This window comes from Coturnix japonica, unplaced genomic scaffold (genome assembly GCF_054131305.1).
Source record: "Coturnix japonica strain WE unplaced genomic scaffold, WE-NBRP24 Scf040, whole genome shotgun sequence".
NCBI lineage: Eukaryota > Metazoa > Chordata > Aves > Galliformes > Phasianidae > Coturnix > Coturnix japonica.
Window position 1 is genome coordinate 3371766 of NW_028188943.1, and position 22664 is coordinate 3394429.

Sequence of the window (22664 nt, forward strand, 5' to 3'; positions counted from 1 at the left end):
TTGTCTCTCGGTTTGCACAGTGATGAGTGTAACAAGAGCCCTGACCTCAGCTTAGATTTGATGGAGCCCTACTTTGCTGGATTGCACACTTAACAGGCACTGGGAAGGCTTCTGATTTGTTCCTTTTCATGCACATTATTATTATTTATATTTTTCTTGCCAGTGCTTGAAGCCATCGTGACAGCATATTGGGCAATGACAGGATAATTGTTTGTTTTATTGATTATAAATCATTCTGCATCTCTCTGTGATTTATAGCATTTAAAATACTTTCTCCTTTCCTCTCTTTCTCCTGCCGTGAGGGCAGTGTCACTTTAAGCTGTGAAGTGAGCCATGCCAAAGGGAAGGTGGTGTGGCGCAGGAAAGCAGTTGAGATCAAACCCAGCAAACGTTTCCAGATTGATGAGGAAGGGGTCAGAAGAACCCTGACAATAAGAGGGATCCGGGCTGAGGATGAGGGAGAGTACTTGTGTGAGTCCAGAGATGACAAGAGCAGCATTACCATCACCCCCAAAGGTATGTCTCTGGAAATGAAGGCTGACAGTGTGGAAGGATCCTTGGCTTCCCTCATCAGCCATTACAACACTGCAAAGCTGAGTTTATTTGTGTGTTTATGCTGTTCTCTGTGTTAACAACCAAGTACAAAACTCGTCTTTCTCTCTAAATAGCTGTGGAACAACTGCTTCTGAAGAGCACAGCTGTAAAATCAGCCTTCAAGGCTGGAATTAAGCATCCCAAATGTAAGATGGGATTTTTTTTACCCCTTCTTTGCCTCTTTTCTTCTTGCATCTTTGTAGATGCAAAGAGGATCTCCTCTACAGGCAGGAGATGTGAGTGTGAGTTATGGTGATCACTTCCTGCGAGTCATAAAATCTGAAGCTTCCAATAAAATCATTGACTCTGTTGGCTCTTTGAAGGTGCTCATACATAAAGGAGCTCATACACTTAGGGACACATCGTTTATGTGCTCCTAAGTGGTTTCTTTTTCTCCATCAGCTCTCAGGGTGGTGAAATTTGCTACGAGCCTCAACAACGTGATTTCTGAAGAAGGCAAAGAGGCTGTGTTCAAGTGCACTGTTTCTCCCAGTGATGCTGTGGTCACCTGGTTCAGGAATGGTGTCAAGATTGAAGCCAGTAAGAAATACATGATCTCACAGAAGGACACCAACCACAGCCTCACCATCACCAATCTGACACTGGAAGATGCAGCTGAAATCTCTGCCAATGCTGAGGGCGTAGAAAGCACAGCCAATCTCAGAGTCCAAGGTAAGGGGCTGTAATGCCCCATTGATAGGCTGTCACTCTGTTTTGTGGATTCTCTGTGTTCTTACTATTATTTCTTCTCATTTATCAGAGGCCTCAATCTCATTCAAGAAGAAACTGGAGCCTAAAACTGTTGAAGAGAGAGACAGTGACCCTGGAGGTAGAGCTGACCAAGCCTGCAGAAGTCAAGTGGATGAGGAACAGCATTGTATTGAAGCCCAATGCATATGTTGATAGTTAAGGACATCTCCTTTGCAGACAGGGGCTTTTACTGCTGCGAGAGTCCTGACGACAAGACCCAAGCCAATGCTCAATGTGGAAAGTAAGTGGAATGATTGCAAGGTCTGTAAAGACACTGGATGTGATTTGAACTTGGATTCAGGTCTTCTCTATTATCACAGTGGCTACTGCCAGCCCTACTTGCCATGGGGGCAGGGAGATACAGCCCTGGGCTTGGACACCATTGTAATGCTTGAAATAAGGTGAAAGAGAGGGCAGTCTTCCCAGCAGCCCTCAGCCATGTCATTGACATAAGCTCTTAGCTGATTCTCCTCTGGAAATTCTCACTCTGGTGCAGTCTGTTTTTCTACATCTGTAAGGCCATTAGCAACCTATTCCCTGCTTACCATCTGTTCTTCTCTACAAAGCACGTCTTTCAAAGCATCTCTTTATAATCAGTCAGAGTTAAAAGAAAAAATAAAAATAAAAACACAACAGTGCATCTATCTATGGATGCTTTCCTTTCAAGTAAGCTAATGGTGCCTCAGCTGTAGCCATGTACTTCTGTCCTATTTCCTGCATCCTTTTGTTGTGTTTGCTACGGAATGGACAAGGACAGAATTTAAGGTCTATCTGATTTTTGTCTACAAAGCCCCTGCCACCAATTGCTGCTGTGTAGATCATAAACAGGTACTGAAAGGCTTGATAGCAGGCTTTGAGTACATAAAAGGCTCTTAGAAAGTGGAAGCAAACAATCTGTTCTCTGTGCAGAAATAATGGACTTAAATTGCAATGACAAAGATGCAAGTTACACAACAGAAAAGCTTTTTAATGGCTGGATGACTGGATAAGTCATTTGGAGGGGCTTTGAAGCCTTCACTGTGGGTTTCAGAAAAGGTTAGTGAAATATCTGGGGCACAAAGAGCTGAGCATGTCCTGGAGCAATGGAGAAGGGCTGGATGATTTTTGCGGGTATTTTCAGCCATAGAATTTTGTGTTCTGGTGGTGTCAGTACATTCCTTCGTACCACATGGACGGGTTGGTTTGTTGCATTGGTTCAGACTTTTGTACTAGGAGCTCAGCAGTGGTTAAAGCTCACACTTCTGCAAAGTAAACAAGCTCCTGCAATTTGTCTCTACTCTGTTTTAGCTGTGGATTAGCTTGACAGTTCCCTTCCATAAGCTTTATGGTTCCCTTCTGTAAGTCTACTTACATAGAGTGCGTTGCTTAACTTTAAGTCTTGCTCCAGGATTTTGAGCATATTATTAGCAAAAATATCACAAATAATTTCACCAGCAATTCTCCCCACCTATATGTAGCTTTCCTTTTTTTCACTGGAAGGGTTTACACTGGCAGATAGGGTGGGCATGTAGAAACAACCCCATTAATTCTCATGAAGCTCTGATTTCTCTGACTGGCCTTTGTTTTGTGATTCTGCATGCATGCCCTGTAGCTAAAGCCTGGATGTCTTCCCCAATACCTTCATTCTCCCATCCTTACTTAAGTTACTCCATGAAGATCAGAAGGCTTGCTTATCAGCAAGACAACAAACATGGCCTAGACCAACCAGGTGATGCAAAACTTCTCACAGATACAATGGAGCTTTGGCCCACTTCAAAGATGGACTTCAGCGTGCACCACAAATACTGAGATAATGAGATGGCACAATCAGCCCTTTTTACTGTCGTTTTCTATGGGTTCCCAAGGTGTGCAGCACTTGTTTCTTTTAAGCAAAAAGGTCTAATCTGCATCCCGTAACGCTCAACACTGAGCACCTAACATTCAACATGTCCTTAAAATGGGATTGTTCTGTGCTACCAGTGGAACCCTGGGGTAGAGGAACCCTGAAAATCTTTCTGAGTGCAATGGTAAGAGGACAAATTAAGACTCAGAAAGCCATTGCACTTTGGGAGAAGCTAGTAAGATGAGGATTTCTGTAGTGAAAGAGCCAACCACTCCAAGAGTACTCATAATCCCTCCTGACTTTCACACCACATCATTTTGCAGTGAGTGCTGGACTTGCACGTCATGTTACAGTGGTACACATGAGAAATACAGCAACGGTAGCTAGGCAAGCACTCTCCACGTATGGCAGAGGAGGAGGTATTACGTTACCCTGTGAAGCCATGAGCTCATCCAGTCTGAAAGAGAACAGAAAACCTTTGGTTTCTGAGGCAAACAGCTAATAATAGACCTCAGCTAGCAAAATTCAAGTGTAAAAGCACTACATTGCTGTGTTTTCTCCCTACACCTCTGCAATAAGACGTGGGCTGGCTTTGGCTGCTGAGGATTAACTTGGTAGATTCCAGCTGTTGCCATAGTCTTTCTGTCATCGTTCATATTTCATTTTCTCTGACAGATACCTCCCAAATCTACCCTGTCTGTAATCCACTCTTTGCTGAAACTGCCAGTTTCCTGAGCCAAAAGAATGAGCTACACAACTCACGGAACAGATCCAAAGGCCCCAGAATCACATCCACGTGGTGTGGGAACAGTAAGAGCTGATGGTTTAGAGTCTACACCACAGGCAGCAGAAAAACTGTCTACTACAGGAGCAGAGATATATTGCACACCAGGGACTGAAGGAGCAGAATGCCCCAAGATGGAGAGAGCAAAGACTGCAACCTTTACAAGGGAACAGAACGCAAGCTATGCCCTGCAAGGACACCAGGTCTGTGTGAGCAGAAAGGCAGTAGACTCCCAGTACAGTTGCTCCTCCACATAGCTGATCAAATGCCAAACCTTGACCAGGATTAAGCTCCAATGTGTTCACTGCCATAAGAAAGAAGAGGAGAAAACAGATTCCCTGTCCTGATCAGCTCAGAATATAAGACAAGAACTGTAAAGTTAACAGAGAACAAGCTGACTTACGAGCAAAAACCAGCAGAGTGCAGCTACAAATAAAACAGAAGACAAACTCTCGTCATCAGCCAGCTCACTAATGGTCACTCAGAATGCAGCTGATGTGCTCAAGGCTATCTGGAGTCTAAGTTAAAATTTACTGGATCTTGTGCAAAATATACTGACACCAGAGCAATCTCTACTGCAGCTGGAGTGAGAGATCTGCCTCCATGCTAAACTCTCAGACTACTGAGAAACATACAATTAGAAAGGTATCAATGGATTCATGACTGGTCATTACATTTACAGAACATGGAACGAATGGTCATCAACATGGGATTCAACAAACCAAAGGCAAGTGCAGTGCCTCTGAATAAAAGTTCTTAGGACACCAACAACCAAACCTCAGTGCAGCCACAGTAGAGATCTGTAACTACTACTGTTGAAATATCAACTGGAAGAGCAGTGTTGCACATTGTACAAATCACAGTTGGACATCAATGGACAGCTCATTATAAAAGTAGTCGTAGGGGAAGAGCTGGATGAAACACTGTTAAAAACAAATAATCATTTTAGCTGCACCTTTGTAAGCATTTCTTTTCATCCTCCCCAAAACAGTTTCATGGCAGAATCAAGAGGACACATTCACACAGACGTTTCCACAGCCAGACTATGGAATAATCAAAGAATATCAACCAAAATGTGTTTCCTACCAGTTACATGAATCTTGAAGGTGAGTTTCTGGCCAGCAGCCTCGCAGCTGTACTCCCCTGCATCTTCTCCACCTGGCTCACCACCAGCCGACGCTGTTTGCCCTCTGACTCCACCTTGAACTTTTGCTCGAGGTGATCAGTTTCCGCTCCTTGTACCACTTCACCTCCGTCTTCTCCTGGGCCACCTCGCAGCTCAGCGTGGCATTTTGAGTCAGTACAGCCTTCACCTCCTTTTGTACCTTGTCCTTGTTTGTAAACACGTCTTCTTTCTCTGCAGGGACATCACAACAGTCACACCGTTTTGCTGTAGTCTGCTGCAGAGATTACTCCAGTTCCCCGTTTTCACTATACTTGCCCTTCACAGAGAGCATCGTGATGCCTCATTAAGACAGGAAAATACTTTCCCATCTATTTTGCCTTGGGAAATGATAAGCATATCATTTCATATCACATCATATCACATCATATCACAAAGCTAAACATTTCGCAGTCTGATAGCAGATCTGGACATGAGATTTAGAACACCTGCATGCACTGCTGAACCTCTTCCCTTATCTTTTTTTCTTCTCATGTCTCTCTACATTTCCAGAAAATCAGAAGGGAACGGCCCTCTAGAACAGGTTGCCCAAGGAGACTGTGGATGCTCCATCCCTGCAGGCATTCAAGGCCAGGCTGGATGTGGTTCTGGGCAGCCTGGGCTGCTGCTTGGCAACCCTGCACATAGGAAGAAGGGGGTTGGAACTGGATGAGCACTGTGGGCCTTTGCAACCCAGGCCATTTATGAGTCTGATTAGTGGCATTTTCCACCTCATTGTGTCATTCAAATTTTGTAACCAGATCTCTTCAAACACCTCCCCTTTTCTCACTCCTTGCATGCCTGGTGTGCTCTTGCACTGTAACCCTGCAGACACCAGCTGACTACAAGAGCTGCACAAGTTACCCTCCTTGCCTATTGTTTGTTGCAGTAATTCATTCCTGGATGTAAAAGCACATGTAGAAAAGTGTTGTTATGACACTAGATGACAAAGAACGTCCTATAGCCGAAGTGTTTTGCATCAGAGAGGCTGTAAGTTGATCCTCCAAATGCAAGACACACCAAATGAAGCGTTCCTTTATCTCTGGGATTCCAAGCATTTTCTCACCTCTGACTTTCACTTGGAATGTTGCTTTGTCATCTTTTGTTTCACAGCTGTAGCTCCCTTGGTCTTTCAGGGTCACATTTTTGACCATGAGCTTGCGGTGAGTCCCCTGGGAGATGATGGTTGTCCTCTGGTCCTGCTTCACCTCTGTTTGATCTTTCTTCCATACGACAGCTCCGCTTGCAGCTGACACCTCACACACCAGCTCCAGGTCTTCAGAAGGACTGACTGATATTTCTGGAGTCGTTTTGGGCTTGTTGACAGAATTAATGGCTTCATCTGAAGAAAAAAAGAGAAAGTGGTTTACATCCTGACTCAGGCTTATTCAGCACAGCATTAAGATACAGTTAGAGCTGATTGTAATGTCTCTGCTCATTACATTTGGGGGATCGAGTTTCACCTCTGGAGGTACTCACATACAAACGTCTGTTTGATTCTCCTGTGTGAGGAAAGAGTAAGTTCTATGCAGACAGTTCTTATTTCTTTTAATCAATTCTGTATTCTGCACATGTTCTTCTGAAGCTAAAATGAAGGCAGCTAAGTAACGTGTTTGCAATACATGAACAAACCTATTCAACACTTTATCTCTAAGCAAACAAGCAGAGTTTGATGAGCAGATCAGTATTTCATGCCCTTCATTCCATCCAGACAGAACCTGCCTGAGGAGCAAGCTGATGGCTGTCAGCTACAGGCAGACCTAGCTTAGTATTGCATTTCTTAGAGCAACAACTGTTGCTTTCAGTCACTGAATATACCAAGGCCAATTGCTATGACAGGAACATTTATGGCATCAGTGAACAAATAATGCGTTAAAAATTGTAATAGACAGGAGCCATCTATTCTTTTAAAACTAGGTGACCAAAGAAGATCAGTCCCTCTAGAGTCAAGCTGTTAAGAACTAATAGCACCAACAAATATCACATAGATAGATTACTTCCCTGCCCTAAGACCATCTTGTGACCATTTGGTGCTCCTAATTAAGCCCTCTTGATGGCATTTTGTCTGAGCCATGTGACATTTTGTGATAGGAGTTACTGCTAGTGTTCCCTTAACCCTACACCAAAGTAGGAGGTATCCATTCTCAGGGAATCATGCAGGCTTCCTCTGTATTTGATGCTCAGAGACAGCCCCAGAACTTTTTAAATCTTAGCTTAGCTCTCATCCGATAATGTTCATCAAACAGTGCAACTTGTCCTTTGGGGATGCCTTTGTTCTGCATCAACCAGTTCCAACGGAGTCTTCTTGGCTTGTTTTAGATCAGTTTTTCAACAGATAAAGCCAGGGGCTTTGAATTACAAAGTGAAATTGCAGAATGCATGATTCTCAACCAAACAGAACAGGAGGTGGGATGCAGGGTGAATACCTGAGCCAACACCACCTGCAAGCAATCCTTCAATATCTTAGGATTCTCTAGCCATCCCAAATCCAGTGTTGTGCTTGATCTATCATCTCTGCTGAGTTTTTAGCTAGCTGATGGTGAGCATCACGGTGGTGATGGGTGAGCAGTCAGACTAGAGGGTCTTAATCAACCTTAAGGATCCTGTGATCAGAGGAACGTGAATGTGCTGTTAGAGGTCACAAGCACTGCGCTGCAGCATGAGCATACACAGCAAAAGGCTTTCAGTAGCGCTTCAGTTCATAAATGAGGACTGGGTTATGGAAAATAGGCTCAAGATATAAACCAGAAAACAGATCTTAACGCCAGGTTCTGTGAATGCAGCCAGCTGAATTTCACAGATATTGAATATCAATGACAATTTCTTGTGTTATTTTACCCTCCAGCTCCACCCTGAACAGGAACATGTCAGTGACAAGCATTACTCCTCCAGGCTTGACCTGACAGTGCTTTACTTGTACTATGAGCTAATGCCAGGAAGAGCAGGAAAAGAGTTTCATCCACGTGCCTTCTCCTTCCTTAGTAAAACCAGTGTGAAACTGCAGCCACGTCAGGCTGAAGGAGACGTCTCAGATGTCCTGCCTGGATGCAGGAGGTCACGTGTCAGAGGATGTCTGGCACGTCAAGTCTCATGGCAGTGCAGTGCATGACAAACTGCAACAACACTTTCCTGTGGGCTCCTTTGGGCACGAGGCCCAGCGGGTGACACACCTCTGGCTGCAGCTCTTCAGAGCCTCCCAGCAGCCACGTGATGCCCATGGGAGAGACACAGCTGACCCGCACAGCAGATGATTTACCAGCTAGCTCTGGTTTACAGCAAGAGAAGATACAAGTGGCGATGCTGAATGGTGAAATACTGCGAGTGTGTGGCATGGGTATAAGATTGGTGAGCCTGAGGATGTTCAAAGTCAGGCTGGACAGGGCTCAGAGCACCTGATGGAGCTGTGGTGCCCCTGTTCATTGCGGGGGAGTCCAACTAGCTGACCCTTAAGGGTCTCTTCCCTATCTATGAGATACACGAAAGCTGATTCTGCAGTAACCAAGCTACCAACAGCAGTTGTTTGTCTTACAGCTTGCCAACACAGGTTTTAAAATAACAGCATTGATTACTCATTTGATAGTCACATTACAGTGCAAAGCACATGGAAATGTCCATCAGCTAATTCAATTAATTCTGGGGCAGACCTGCCAGTATGAAATATTATGCTAACATGACTGAGAGAAGAAAAGCAAAATTAAGACTAGCTGACAAGCCTTGGCAGGAAGTTCTGCTCTCCATCAATTTAGTCCCATTATTCAATTCTGTTGGGAGCTGTCTCCATGTCTCTCTGCAGTTCGTTCTTTGAGAAGAAGCAATTAAGTAGGCTCTCCAATGCCAAAGTGCATACACTACCCTAGGGCTTTGTTGTTTCTCCATGGACCAACAAGGGTGACAAGCCAGCAGAATATGATGAAGAGCCTCATGCATACTCAGTGTAAAAAAAAAAAAAAAGGCAATTGTTGCTGGGAAGAAGGTGCATTTGCATTTGTGTCATCTGCAGAGGGTACTGCAGAAATGGAAAGTCTTCCACTGGAGCAAACAAAGGGCTCTCATTTATTGCAATCAAGGCCCAGCGTGTGGATCTCAGAGATCAGACCTACACCCTGCAGCAAAACAGAGACCTGCGTGGGAAAGTTCAGTTTCTCTCTACATCTGTGTAAGAAAAAGCCCACCATGGAATGACAGCTAAGTAAACATCCCCGTGACTCTTCACAGGTCTCTTCCACATTTGGGATCATTGCTACAAAAAGAGCTGTTGACATCATCTCTTGTGGCCACCCTGACAGAAGAGCAGGAAGGCTGGGATGCTCTTTTTCCTATCTTTCCCTTCATTTCCTCTATATCTTAGGGACGAATCACAGGACAGAACACAGAAATCAAATGGCTCTACAAAGCAGATTGGCCAGTTCAAGTCAAAACACCCACTGAAAACACCCCAGATGCTGTCTGACAACAGCTGGACTGTCGGGGAGTCAGGTGAATGCAGTCTGCTGGCCCTGGGCAGGAAGAGGACAGCCCAGACTGTCACGTACCTTTCACTGAAAGCTGATAGAGCATTTTATCCCCCTCACAGATGCACTGACAACTTCCAGCATCATCCATTGAGACGCTGTGAATTTTCAGGGTGTGTTTCTTCCCCACAATGTGCAGTTCCTATTTTTCACTGGCCTTGAGCTCCTTCCCATCCTTCATCCACTCCACAGTAGCGCCTGTGTCTGAAAGCTCAGCCTGCAGTTTGGCTTCCTCACGCAGCCGAGCGCAGATCTTTTCTACATCTTTGCTCTTCTTGGTAAATCTCACTGCAGCACCTGTCAGGAGCAAAGGCCGCGTTATTTCAATTTATATCAGGCTAACGTGGTCAATGTTTGCTGCAACATCTCTGAAAAAGTATCACCTTCTGTTCCTGCACTCATCATTGTGTCACTGCTGAGCAATTCAAGATATTTCATTTAGTCTTCTTGCCGGATTTACTAAGTAAAAATCAACCAAACATCTCCTTCTACTGATTAATAATGCTCTAAACATGCTTCTGCAGAGGTTTCCACCCAATGACAAACAGCTCCTCCCATAATGAATGTTTATTTGTTCTATTTTGTCATGCAAAGCTGATTGATAGAGATATTATTGGAATGATTGCTCCCCTACTTCTAAACTATTCCAGTGCAATCAGAAAGGCTGTCTGAACCTGGAGCTGAAAGTACTGCTCTATGGTGATGCAGTGGTAAACTTGCTGACTGAATGCACTGGCCAATAGCTGTGAACTGCAGACATTCATCAGCTGGCATGAAGCAATCTGGTTCAGATACCAAGCAGCTGGGTAGATTGGCTTACCCTACACTCAGTGCTATCATGTTTAGGTCATTACCAGTACTCACGTCAGTCCTGGGATTGCATGGGATGAAATTGCATGGGATGCAATTTCAGGTATTTGGTACAGTCCGTGAATGCCTGCAGCCCCAGTTCTAATCATCAGATCACAGCAACTCTGCCTTGACTGTAAGAGGAAAGGAGAATGATCAAAGCAAATACCTCTCACTCTCATCTTGGTGCTGACATCAACATTTTTGGCAACAAATTTCACTTCTGCTCCATCATCGTTCTTGGTGACGTTCTTTATGATTAGGCTGTGAGTAGTTTGGGTTCCCTTGATGATCCAGGTCTCGCTTTCCTGTAAGACTTTACCACTGAGGTACCAAGTGCCGCAACACGTTGTTGTAAGGTCAACAGTAAACATGGCGTCCCCTCCAGGTACAGCAGTTGTTAGGGGGGATTTCACAACCAGGACTGGTCCTGAGGAAGAACAACATGTATGTCTTAATGCTCTTTAGATGAAAGTCTGGTATCTCATTTAGAGATGGAAGATTAAATCATAGGGACATTTCTACTTCTCCCTTTGCATGAGTGCTGGAAGAAGCACTTCTGTGCTTAAGATCTGTTACAGAAAGTTCTGCCTCTTGCACATGTGAGATATCAAAAGATAAGGATATTCATGTCTCTGTCACAGAAACATAACTCGTATCACTTTAGTGGTAGCTGGAGGTTGATAGGAGATAGGAGAACTAGGAATAAAGGAAAGCCTTTGGTGTGTTAATGCACTACTATCCTTAAAGTCAAAGGAAACATCTTTAGGGAACCAACACAGCTGCTCAGCACACACTGACCCATTTCCATTGGGGTTTTTGTGCTTACCAACGTGCACGCTCCCTGGGAATTCCAGAGATGGGCTCTGTCCATGCGCATTGACTGCAGACACTCGGAACTGATCATCAGCCTCTTCAGACAGATTGCTCACCGTGAACTCTGGGATGGGGACATGAGACTCGTGGCACCTCACCCAGGTGAAGCCAGTTAGTTTCTTGCATTCCACGACGTAGTCATTGATTGGAATGGGGCAGTGCATCTTCGGAGGGGACCATGCCAGCATCACTGAGGTTTCTGTTTTATTTTTCACCACGGGGTCAGTTGGGGGCTGGGTGGGAGGTTTTCTGGGAGCTGATCAGAAAGAAATACAGAAATATTAGCATAAGGTCATGTAGGCTGGAAAAGACCTTCAAGATCAGCAGACTCAACTTTCAGCATGACCTACTGAGTCCCACCATTAACTACTGTGGTACCTGAGGACATACATGACAAGCTTATTCCTGCAGGTATTTGCATAGTGAATATATTGACCCTCTGGTTGCTTTGGAACATTTTAGAGGTTAAAATCCCATCAGACTTTTTCACTGTGTGCAGCCACTGATACAGGCAGGAGGCTGGGAATTACCTGATAAGCTCTAGTTACAGACTACTGACACAGTCAAGGATTGATTTCATTTCATTTTGGCCATCAGCAAGTTTGGTGTCTGGTTTCAGTCACCCATCTAGACTCCAATTATAATCATATGGAGAACAGCGCATTTAGGAGAACTCATCTCATCTTAATAAACCTGAATGAAATCACAGAATCATAAGATCACGGGAGAGCTTGGGTTGGAAGAAACCTTCAAGATCATTCAGTTCTAAACACCCTGCCATGGGCTGGCTGCTCACTAACCAGCTCAGGCTGCCCATCACCCATCCAACCTCGCCTTCAACACCAAGGACAGGCACCCACAGCTTCTCTGGGCAGCCTGAAATGGAAGCAATGAGCCACATGTTGAAGATACTCAAATATTCATGACTGTAGAGAGAGCCAAATACTCCATACATATTGCCTGCCTGGTCAATGGTATTAAAATGCCAACAACAGACTCATCCAGCTGATTGAAAATGGTGTGAACATGGCGTACAGGATTCTTCCAGCAGCTAGTTAGATCTGCAAAGAGTAAAAATAGGAAATCTCAATGTGATACAATTTTCCCTCATAACATAAAGAGACACATAACTGCTTTGGGGTGCACTGTTACCAACCTGTCAGTTGCTGTTGGTCAGTGCTAGATGCCAAAGGTCCCACAAACATAGCATGAAGCCGAAAGCTAGACGCTGGAATCAGATCTCCTGACCTTACCATCAGAAATTGAGATGTCATATTTTGCTCAGAGGTGCCTGCTTGTAGGAGGGACAGCTTCCGAGCTTTTTCTGCTCCAGGAACCAGCTCGAGCTTCAGAATTTAAACAGCAGTCAGAAATTAAACTGAGCTTTGTCACCTCCATCAAATAGAAGGAGTGGTTGGGTGGTACAGCTTTCCAAATCACTTAGAAACTGTCACAACAATCAGATGCCTACCTTTTCTTTTTTAACTTGTTAATACATAGAGCTTAATAGCATCAGAATGCCCCAAGCACTTCAGACAACAGGACAGCTGTAAACCCTTCTTTAAGGATTCCTTTGTTTAACCACTGAGTAACTGTAATTCAGTGGTGCTGGTGGGAGAAGTCCTAATCTTCCCAGATGGTGAATAGAATTGATGTTCACATGCAGACTGGTGCTGCAGCACAGCCAGAAACCACTCATCTGGGAAACACAGCACCAAGAAAACAATGGGAATAGCTTCATAAAATCAGGCAGCTTCACCCAAATTTCATGTCAGGTCCATTATTCTTCCTATTTTCAGGAAGAAATGATTTCCATTTTTCTTGTAGTTTTATTTTCTTTTCCTTTCCAGCAAGCAGCTTTATAGTTTACAAATTGTTTTCTAATCACCTCCTGGTGTGGACAAATCACACAGGTCTGACTCCATGTTTTACATAGTTAGCATTTTATATTTGTTCCAGTATGGAACTGTACAGTCATAGAATGGCCTGGGTTGAAAAGGATCCCAAAGATCATCCAGTTCCAACCCCCTGCTATGTGCAGGGACGCCAACCACCAGACCAGGCTGCCCAGAGCCACAATCCAGCCTGGCCTTGAATGCCTGCAGGGATGGGGCATCCACAACCTCATTGGGCAACCTGTTCCAGTGCGTCACCACCCTCTGAGCAAAAAACATCTACCTAAGATCCAACCTAAACCTCCCCTGTCTCAGTTTAAAACCATTCCCACTTGTTCTATCACTGTCCACCCTCATAAACAGCCATTCCCCCTCCGGTTTATACGCTCCAATCAAGTACTCAAAGGCCACAATGAGGTCTCCCCACAGCCTTCCATTCTCCAGGCTAAACAAGCCCAGATCCCTCCACCTTTCCTCATAGGAGAGCTGCTCCAGCCCTCTGATCATCACAGTGGCCCTCCTCTGGACCCCCCCCAACAGCTCCACATCCTTCCCAGGCCTGGACACAGTGCTGCAAATATGGCCTCACAAGAGCTGAGCAGGAGGGGGCAATCACCTCCCTCTCCTGCTGGCCACCCCTTTTTCAGTGCAGCCCAGAACACACATGGATCTATCTTTTCCATACGGATATTCCCATCTGTGTACATATATACCACACCTACACCCCCACAATCTGCTACAACTCCATAGAATTTTCAAGGTTGGAAAAGACCTGGATGATCTTATGATCTTACGATCTCAGATCTTATGATCTGGATGATCTTATGATCTTATGATCTTATGATCATCCAGTCCAACCATCACCAATACTTCCCAGTTAAATCACATCCCTCAACACAACACCCAAACTTTTTGTGAACTTCCCAGGGTTGGTGACTCTACATGAGAGAAAAGGGCACTCAGATAAGGGATTCTGCATTTGCTATTAGCAGAGGTGGGATGAGACCGAGCACTGCCCCAGCTCCTGGGATAATGCAGAAGGGCTGAGACCTTCCAGCTGCTTCCACCCAGGGTCACACAGCAAAGCCGACCCTGCAGGAGTCTGCATCATTCTTTGCATGGCATTGCTAAGAGGAAGATCCCCCCCCTACCCTTGGCTCTACACTCCAGCTGCTGTCTGCCATCTGTAAAGCCACCACAGCTCTCCTACTGGAGTTCCCATCTGCACAGTGACAGCTTGGTTTCTTCTTACTGTCAAAGCAGCCACAGCCTCAGTGCTTCTCAAATCTCCCCTTTTCAGCTGATTTCCTCTTTCTAGTGGCTGGGCAATTCCTCCCTCTCACAGTCATCCCTCTGCCCCACTCTGTGCCCACAGACCCACAGAGGGCACACAGAGCCAGCCCTGTCCCAGCTGCTGCTGCTTCACATCTGACAGTCTCAGGAGCTGAGATCCAGGCCGAGACAGCACTGCCCAGACATGGTTTGTAGGACGTTTGTGAGAGGAAATAGGGAGGTTTGTGATTAAACCCGCCCCCTAAGGAGGAAGGCAATGCTGCCTGCAGCCCCAGCAGGCATTACAAAACATCCCCATTTACAGGAGGGTTTTAAATAGCACAATTCAGGAACTACAACTGCACAAATTCCCGCATGCCCTGGAATAAGTTTGGGAATGGACAAGGTTCTACCACCTGTGCAATGCCATAGAAAGAACAACCATCCACCTGTAAACCTCCATCCTCTCCCCTGCTGCACAAAGGGAAGCTCAACAGCAGTGCACAAATGTCCCAGCAATGTCTGAGCACTGCTCTGTGCATCCCAACCTGCTCATCCCATCCACTCCTGGCTGGGCAGCAGGATTGGGGTGGCACACTGCAATGGGCACAGAGGAACATGGAAGCCCCACACATGTGAGGAAGGGGCTGGCTGTGCTCCACACTCACGTTATCAGACGTGATTTGCCCTTCTGTGGGGAGCCTCTGCTCTTTCCCAGCTCATCCTCCAGCGTCTGGGACTCCAGGATCTCATTCAGGCTGTTGTTGGCTGCGGGGCAGCTCCATGAAGAGCCGCCCCTCCACCGACCGGCACACAACAGCCGCTCCCGCGCACTGCGGCTCAGCCAATCGGAGCCGGCGGAGCTGCCGCTGCCCGATGGGACCCCCCCCTCCACATATTGACCCCCCAGACGAGGAAGAGGAGGAGGAGAGCGACGAGGAGCTGCCGCAGGAGCTGATGTTGGGGCGGGGGGGCAACGCGGGGGGGGGTCGGCAGTGGGGGAGGGGGTGGGGCAGCATTACCCCCGGACCCCGTGGACCCCCCCCCCCCCCCCCCCCAGCCAAAGTGCTGCTCTCCGACCCCCGCGGGCTCTATGTGCAGCCGCTGCCCTCCAGTTATAGGACACCCCCCCCCCCCTATATTGCGCTTTGCTCACCCCTACCCCCCAACTCCGGAACCCCCCCCCCACTCACCACATCGCCCCCTCCCCCCCCGGGTGGGGTTATGGGGGATGGGGGTGGGGTCGACGATTTGCCGTAAGCCGCGCCGGGATCGTGTGACAAACCCCCTCCCCCCCATCAAGATGAATGGGGCGCTGTCGGGGGGGGGCTCAGCCGTAAGGATAAAGCGGGGGGGTTAATGACGGGGGGGGGGCAGCGCTATAGGGAACGCAACTAATCTAAGCCCCCCCCCCATTAACACCCCATTGTGTGTGGGGGTGGTGGGGGTGGGGCACACAATAACCCCCCCAAAGGCCAAACAGCCCCAACCCCCCCCCTCAAAGCCGCTGCCTTACACTGTGCCCCCCCTGCATGAAGGGGCCCCCCCCATCGATTTAGCCCCCGCCAATCCCATCTATAGTTGAGAGCTGTGCTTTTTGTAACCCCCCCCCTTTTAAAGCCCGACCTCCCCCAATGTTGTGCACGTTGTGCTGCCCCCCATGAGCCCCTGACCCCCCCCCTTAAAAGATGGGGTGTGGGGGGGTGGTCTCGGACCCCCCCTCCTTTAAACGATGGGGTGGGGGGGGGATTGTCACTGCCCCCCCCCCCACCAAAATGGACACCCCCCTTTTAAGGGCTGGGGGGGGGGGGGGTGAAGGTGGTCTCGGCCCCCCCCCATTAAAACAAACCCCCCACCCCTTTAAAGGATGGGTGGGGGTCGGATACGGGCCCCCCCGGTGCTGTGTGTGTATGTGGCCCCCTCCCTGTTTTGCCCCCCCCCCCGTGTCGGAGTGTGCTGGGAAAGGATCTCTGTGTGGAGATTGCTTCTACTAGAGGTAGTTCTATAAGACTGTTATATAGAGCTGTGCAGGGGCTGTAAATCTGTCTGAAGAGGCTGATGATCAGTTCCGAGTGTCTGCAGTCAATGCGCATGGACAGAGCCCGTCTCTGGAATTCCCAGGGAGCGTGCACCTTGGTAAGCACAAAAACCCCATGAGTAGCTGTGTTAGTTCCCTAAAGATGTTTCCTTTGACTTTAAGGATAGTAGTGCATTAACACACCAAAGGCTTTCCTTTATTCCTAGTTCTCCTATCTCCTATCAACCTCCAGCTACCAGTAAAGTGATACAAGTTCTGTTTCTGTGACAGAGACATGAATATCCTTATCTTTTGATATCTCACATGTGCAAGAGGCAGATCTTTCTGTAACAGATCTTAAGCACAGAAGTGCTTCTTCCAGCACTCATGCAAAGGGAGAAGTAGAAATGTACCTATGATTTAATCTTCCATTTCTAATTGAGATACCAGACTTGCATCTAAAGAGCATTACATGTTCTTCCTCAGGACCAGTCCTGGTTGTGAAATGCCCCCTAACAACTGGTGAAGCTGTACCTGGAGGGGATGCCATGTTTACTATTGAACTTACAACAACGTGTTGCGGCACTTGGTACCTCAACTGTAAAGTCTTACAGGAAAGCGAGACCTGCATCATCAAGAGAACCCAAATTACTCACAGCCTAATCATAAAGAACGTCACCAAGAACGATGATGGAGCAGAAGTGAAATTTGTTGCCAAAAATGTTGGTGTCAGCAGCAAGATGAGAGTGAGAGGTATTTGCTTTGATCCATCTCCTTTCCTCTTACAGTCAAGGCATAGTTGCTGTGATCTGATGATTAGAACTGGGGCTGCAGGCATTCACGGACTGTACCAAATACCTGAAATTGCATCCCATGGACTGACGTGAGTCCTGGTAATGACCTAAACATGATAGCACTGAGTGTAGGGTAAGCCAATCTACCCAGCTGCTTGGTATCTGAACCAGATTGCTTCATGCCAGCTGATGAATGTCTGCAGTTCACAGCTCTTGGCCAGTGCATTCAGTCACCATGTTTACCACTGCATCACCATAGAGCAGTACTTTCAGCTCCAGGTTCAGACAGCCTTTCTGATTGCACTGGAATAGTTTAGAAGTAGGGGAGCAATCATTCCAATAATATCTCTATCAATCAGCTTTGCATGACAAAATAGAACAAAGATTCATGATGGGAGGAGCTGTTTGTCATTGGGTGGAAACCTCTGCAGAAGCATGTTTAGAGCATTATTAATCAGTAGAAGGAGATGTTTGGTTGATTTTTACTTAGTAAATCCGGCAAGAAGACCAAATTAAATATCTTGAATTGCTCAGCACTGACACAGTGATGAGTGCAGGAACAGAAGGTGATACTTTTTCAGAGATCTTGCAGCAAACATTGACCACGTTAGCCTGATATAAATTGAAATAACGCAGCCTTTGCTCCTGACAGGTGCTGCAGTGAGATTTACCAAGAAGAGCAAAGATGTAGAAAAGATCTGCGCTCGGCTGCGTGAGGAAGCCAAACTGCAGGCTGAGCTTTCAGACACAGGTGCTACTGTGGAGTGGATGAAGGATGGGAAGGAGCTCAAAGCCAGTGGAAAATTTGAACTGCAAATTGTGGGGGAGAAACACACCCTGAAAATTCACAGCGTCTCCATGGATGATGCTGGAAGTTATCAGTGCATCTGTGAGGGGGATAAAATGCTCTATCAGCTTTCAGTGAAAGGTATGTGACATTCTGGGCTGTCCTCTTCCGGCCCAGGGCCAGCAGACTGCATTCACCTGACTCCCCGACAGTCCAGCTGTTGTCAGACAGCATCTGGGGTGTTTTCAGTGGCTGTTTTGACTTGAACTGGCCAATCTGCTTTATAGAGCCATTTGATTTCTGTGTTCTGTGCTGTGATTCGTCCCTAAGATATAGAGGAAATGAAGGGAAAGATAGGAAAAAGAGCATCCCAGCCTTCCTGCTCTTCTGTCAGGGTGGCCACAAGAGATGATGTCAACAGCTCTTTTTGTAGCAGTGATCCAAAATGTAGAAAACACCTGTGAAGAGTCACAGGGACTAAATTGATGGAGAGCAGAACTTCCTGCCAAGGCTTGTCAGCTAGTCTTAATTTTGCTTTTCTTCTCTCTCTTTGTCATGTTAGCATAATATTTCATACTGGCAGGTCTGCCCACAGAATTAACTGGCACAGGCTGCCCAGGGAGGTGGTGGGATCCCTGGAGGTGTTCAGGAGCTGTCGAGATGTGGCCCTGATGGATGTTACCAGTAGGCATGGTGGGGTGGGTTGGGGTTGGAATCAAAGGAGGACCCCCATGTATTTCATCAGGAAGCACTACTGGTAATAAGACCTTTGGAGCAAATCCTGGTAGGGCCACGCTCAGCTGGTCCAGTCCGGAGGCTGTTTCTCCTTACTGCAGTATCTGCAGTGAAAACCAGCAGCTGCTTTTGTGTGGTTGGGCTCACATCCAGCAGTGGTGACTGGACTACAATGATAAGAGACAGTTGCTGAAAAAATGAATGAAATTTGACTGTATGATAGGATGGAGTTAAATGTATTGACAGGATCTCAGTCATCCCAGTGTCCATCAGCTGGCTCTCGAGCTCCTAAATACAGGCATTCTGTAGAACGTTGTTGAATTTGTATTATACATGCGTGTTCTTGGAACTGCAGAACAAATGCATGCATAATCCAGACTTTGATTTTAGCAGCTCTGACTGCGCTGTCTCAACAGACCCAACTCAGTTGTGTGCGCTGTTTTGAAATGATATGTTAACAAGAAGTTGGAAAACAAGCTCAATTACCCTCAGTAAAATAGGACCGTGGACTTAGGCTTAAACTTTTGGCTAAGACAGTGGTGAGATTTTGAATCTTTGAAGTGAATTATTCCACTGTGTGTTAATAGGGGCCAGTTTTATCATCTAACTTTTGCGCTCCAATTAATTTCCATAAAGGAATTCTGTTTTTCTTTTCAGTCCTAAGTGATATCTCTATCTTTTAGGCTCGATTTCTTTGCCAGGGGGTTACAGTGCAGTAATAGATACCCCCTCCATTGATTTCCTTCTAGTTTGCTTGTTCCAATTCTTTCCTCAGTTTTCCTATTTTAGACATTTTCTTGAAGCCTTGGGCTTCTTCCTTTGGCTCTGTCCCCTGTACAGTGTATGTCCTTCAACTTGTGGAGATAAGGTAATCTGGTATGTGGTTTATAAAAGCTGCCAATTTGCCAGCTTCTGAATTAGAATCTAGCAATTAGAACTAGGATTAAACGTGCACGTTTGATCTTATGATAAATGAATGCCTCATGGTCACCAATGTCCCTGCAGTTCTTTACCATCATATGTATTTTGTGTGTCCATATTTTGTTTCAGCACTGGCAAACTTCGTAATCAAAGAGACAACTGGAGGAGTAATCAGGGCCGTTGCTGGAAAACAAGCTGAATTTGTTTCTGAGACCTCTGAAGCCAATGTCATGGTGAAGTGGTACAAAAATGGCAAAGAAATCACGACCAGTAAGAAATTCACAATGGAAGATAAAAGGAAACTGCATAAGCTTGTGGCTTCAGCTGTAACGAAGGAAGACGAGGGAACATACATCTACACAATTGGAGATGACACTCTGATTTTTGATTGGAAAGTCTCAGGTAAGTTTGTGAGGCAAACATAGGATCACAATCCATGTAAAGCACTTCAGACTTAATTCATTTTATTTGTCCAACGCTGTGGGTTTCCAGTATTTAGGACAAAGATTGCATAGCTCTATTGAAGCAATTCTGACCTTCCTGTTGTCCCTATGCAAATCCACAGTATGAGCAAATAATCTAACTGTGTTGTGATGAATTCAAGACAGCCTTAGCTCCAGCTGGGGCTGGAGTCACGACTTGAGCCCTGACATCTGGGCTTCATTCATCTAGTTCATGTATTGCCTCAGCATTTACATCATCTTTAAACCTATGACTGAAATGGTCCTAAGTTATTAGCATGGGAATCCTGTCCTTCTTTGGACAAATTAAACTCCACATTTGGAGAGTTGAGTGTCTCCTGCTGTACCCGAAGGACACTGTGATCTCTGAGGTGTCTCCCTGACGTGCTGTAAGCACAGCCATTAGCTCATAATACAAGTAAAGCACTGTTAGGTCAAGCCTGGAGGAGTAATGCTTGTCACTGACCTGTTCCTGTTCAGGGTGGAGCTGGAGGGTAAAATAACACAAGAAATTGTCATTGAAATTCAAGATCTGTGAAATTCAGCTGGTTGCATTCACAGAACCTGGCGTTAAGATCTGTTTTCTGGTTTCTATCTTGAGCCTATTTTCCATAACCCAGTCCTCATTTATGAACTGAAGCTCTACTGAAAGCCTTTCGCTGTGTATGCTCATGCTGCAGTACAGCGCTTGTGACCTTTAACAGCACATTCACGTTCCTCTGATCACAGGATCTTTAAGGTTGATTAAGACCCTCTAGTATGACTGCTCACCCATCACCACCATGATGCTCACCATCAGCTAGCTAAAAACTCAGCAGAGATGATAGATCAAGCACAGCACTGGATTTGGGAGGGCTAGAGATTCCTAAGATATTGAAGGATTGCTTGCAGGTGGTGTTGGCTCAGGTATTCACCCTGCATCCCACCTCCTGTTCTGTTTGGTTGAGAATCATGCATTCTGCAATTTCACTTTGTAATTCAAAGACCCTGGCTTTATCTGTTGAAAAACTGATCTAAAACAAGCCAAGAAGACTCCATTGGAACTGGTTGATGCAGAACAAAGGCATCCCCAAAGGACAAGTTGCACTGTTTGATGAACTTTATCGGATGAGAGCTAAGCTAAGATTTAAAAAGTTCTGGGGCTGTCTCTGAGCATCAGATACATAGGAAGCCTGCATGATTCCCTGAGAATGGATACCTCCTACTTTGGTGTAGGGTGAAGGGAACACTAGCAGTAACTCATCACAAAATGTCACATGGCTCAGACAAAAAAGCCATCAAGAGGGCTTAATTAGGAGCACCAAATGGTCACAAGATGGTCTTAGGGCAGGGAAGTAATCTATGTATGTGATATTGGTTGGTGCTATTAGTTCTTCACAGCTTGACTCTAGAGGGACTGTTCTTCTTTGGTCACCTAGTTTTAAAAGAATAGATGTCTCCTGTCACAATTTTTAACGAATTATTTGTTCACTGATGTCATAAATGTGCCTGGCATAGCAATTGGCCTTGTTATATTCAGTGACTGAAAGCAACAGTTGTTGCTCTAAGAAATGCAATACTAAGCTAGGTCTGCCTGTAGCTGACAGCCATCAGCTTGCTCCTCAGGCAGGTTCTGTCTGGATGGAATGAAGGGCATGAAATACTGATGTGCTCATCAAACGCTGCTTGTTAGCTTGGAGACAAGGTGTTGAATAGGTTTGTTCATGTATTGCAAACAGGTTACTTAGCTGCCTTCATTTTAGCTTCAGAAGAACACGTGCAGAATACAGAATTGATTAAAAGAAATAAGAACTGTCTGCATAGAACTTACTCTTTCCTTACACAGGAGAATCAAGCACACGTTTGTATGTGAGTACCTCCAGAGGTGAAGCTCGATCCCCCAGATGTAATGAGCAGAGACATTATAATCAGTTCTAACTGTATCTTAATGCTGTGCTGAATAAGCCTGAGTCAGGATGTAAACCACTTCCTCTTTTTTTCTTCAGATGAAGCCATTAATTTTGTCAGCAAGTCCAAAACGACTCCAGAAATATCAGTCAGTCCTTCTGAAGACCTGGAGCTGGTGTGTGAGGTGTCAGCTGCAAGCGGAGCTGTCGTATGGAAGAAAGATCAAACAGAGGTGAAGCAGGACCAGAGGACAACCATCATCTCCCAGGGGACGCACTGCAAGCTCATGGTCAAAAATGTGACCCTGAAAGACCAAGGGAGCTACAGCTGTGAAACAAAAGATGACAAAGCAACATTCCAAGTGAAAGTCAGAGGTGAGAAAATGCTTGGAATCCCAGAGATAAAGGAACGCTTCATTTGGTGTGTCTTGCATTTGGAGGATCAACTGACAGCCTCTCTGGTGCAAAACATTTTGGCTATAGGACTTTCTTTGTCATCTAGTGTCATAGCAACACTTTTCTACATGTGCTTTTCCATCCAGGAATGA

At 45.9% G+C, this 22664-nt stretch overlaps 1 protein-coding gene across 1 annotated transcript in view; it reads left to right on the top strand.

Moving 5' to 3' along the window:
* The window catches only part of LOC146753021 (obscurin-like), a 30612-nt gene extending 7948 nt beyond the window's left edge, over window positions 1-22664 (top strand). Inside the window, exons 7-15 of the mRNA XM_085531067.1 lie at window positions 997-1266; window positions 1355-1423; window positions 1522-1585; window positions 1665-1728; window positions 16537-16651; window positions 17019-17285; window positions 17979-18254; window positions 19854-20171; window positions 22216-22664. Coding sequence (XP_085387193.1) covers window positions 997-1266; window positions 1355-1423; window positions 1522-1585; window positions 1665-1728; window positions 16537-16651; window positions 17019-17285; window positions 17979-18254; window positions 19854-20171; window positions 22216-22664 — 1892 coding nt within the window. The remainder of the gene's footprint in view (window positions 1-996; window positions 1267-1354; window positions 1424-1521; window positions 1586-1664; window positions 1729-16536; window positions 16652-17018; window positions 17286-17978; window positions 18255-19853; window positions 20172-22215) is intronic.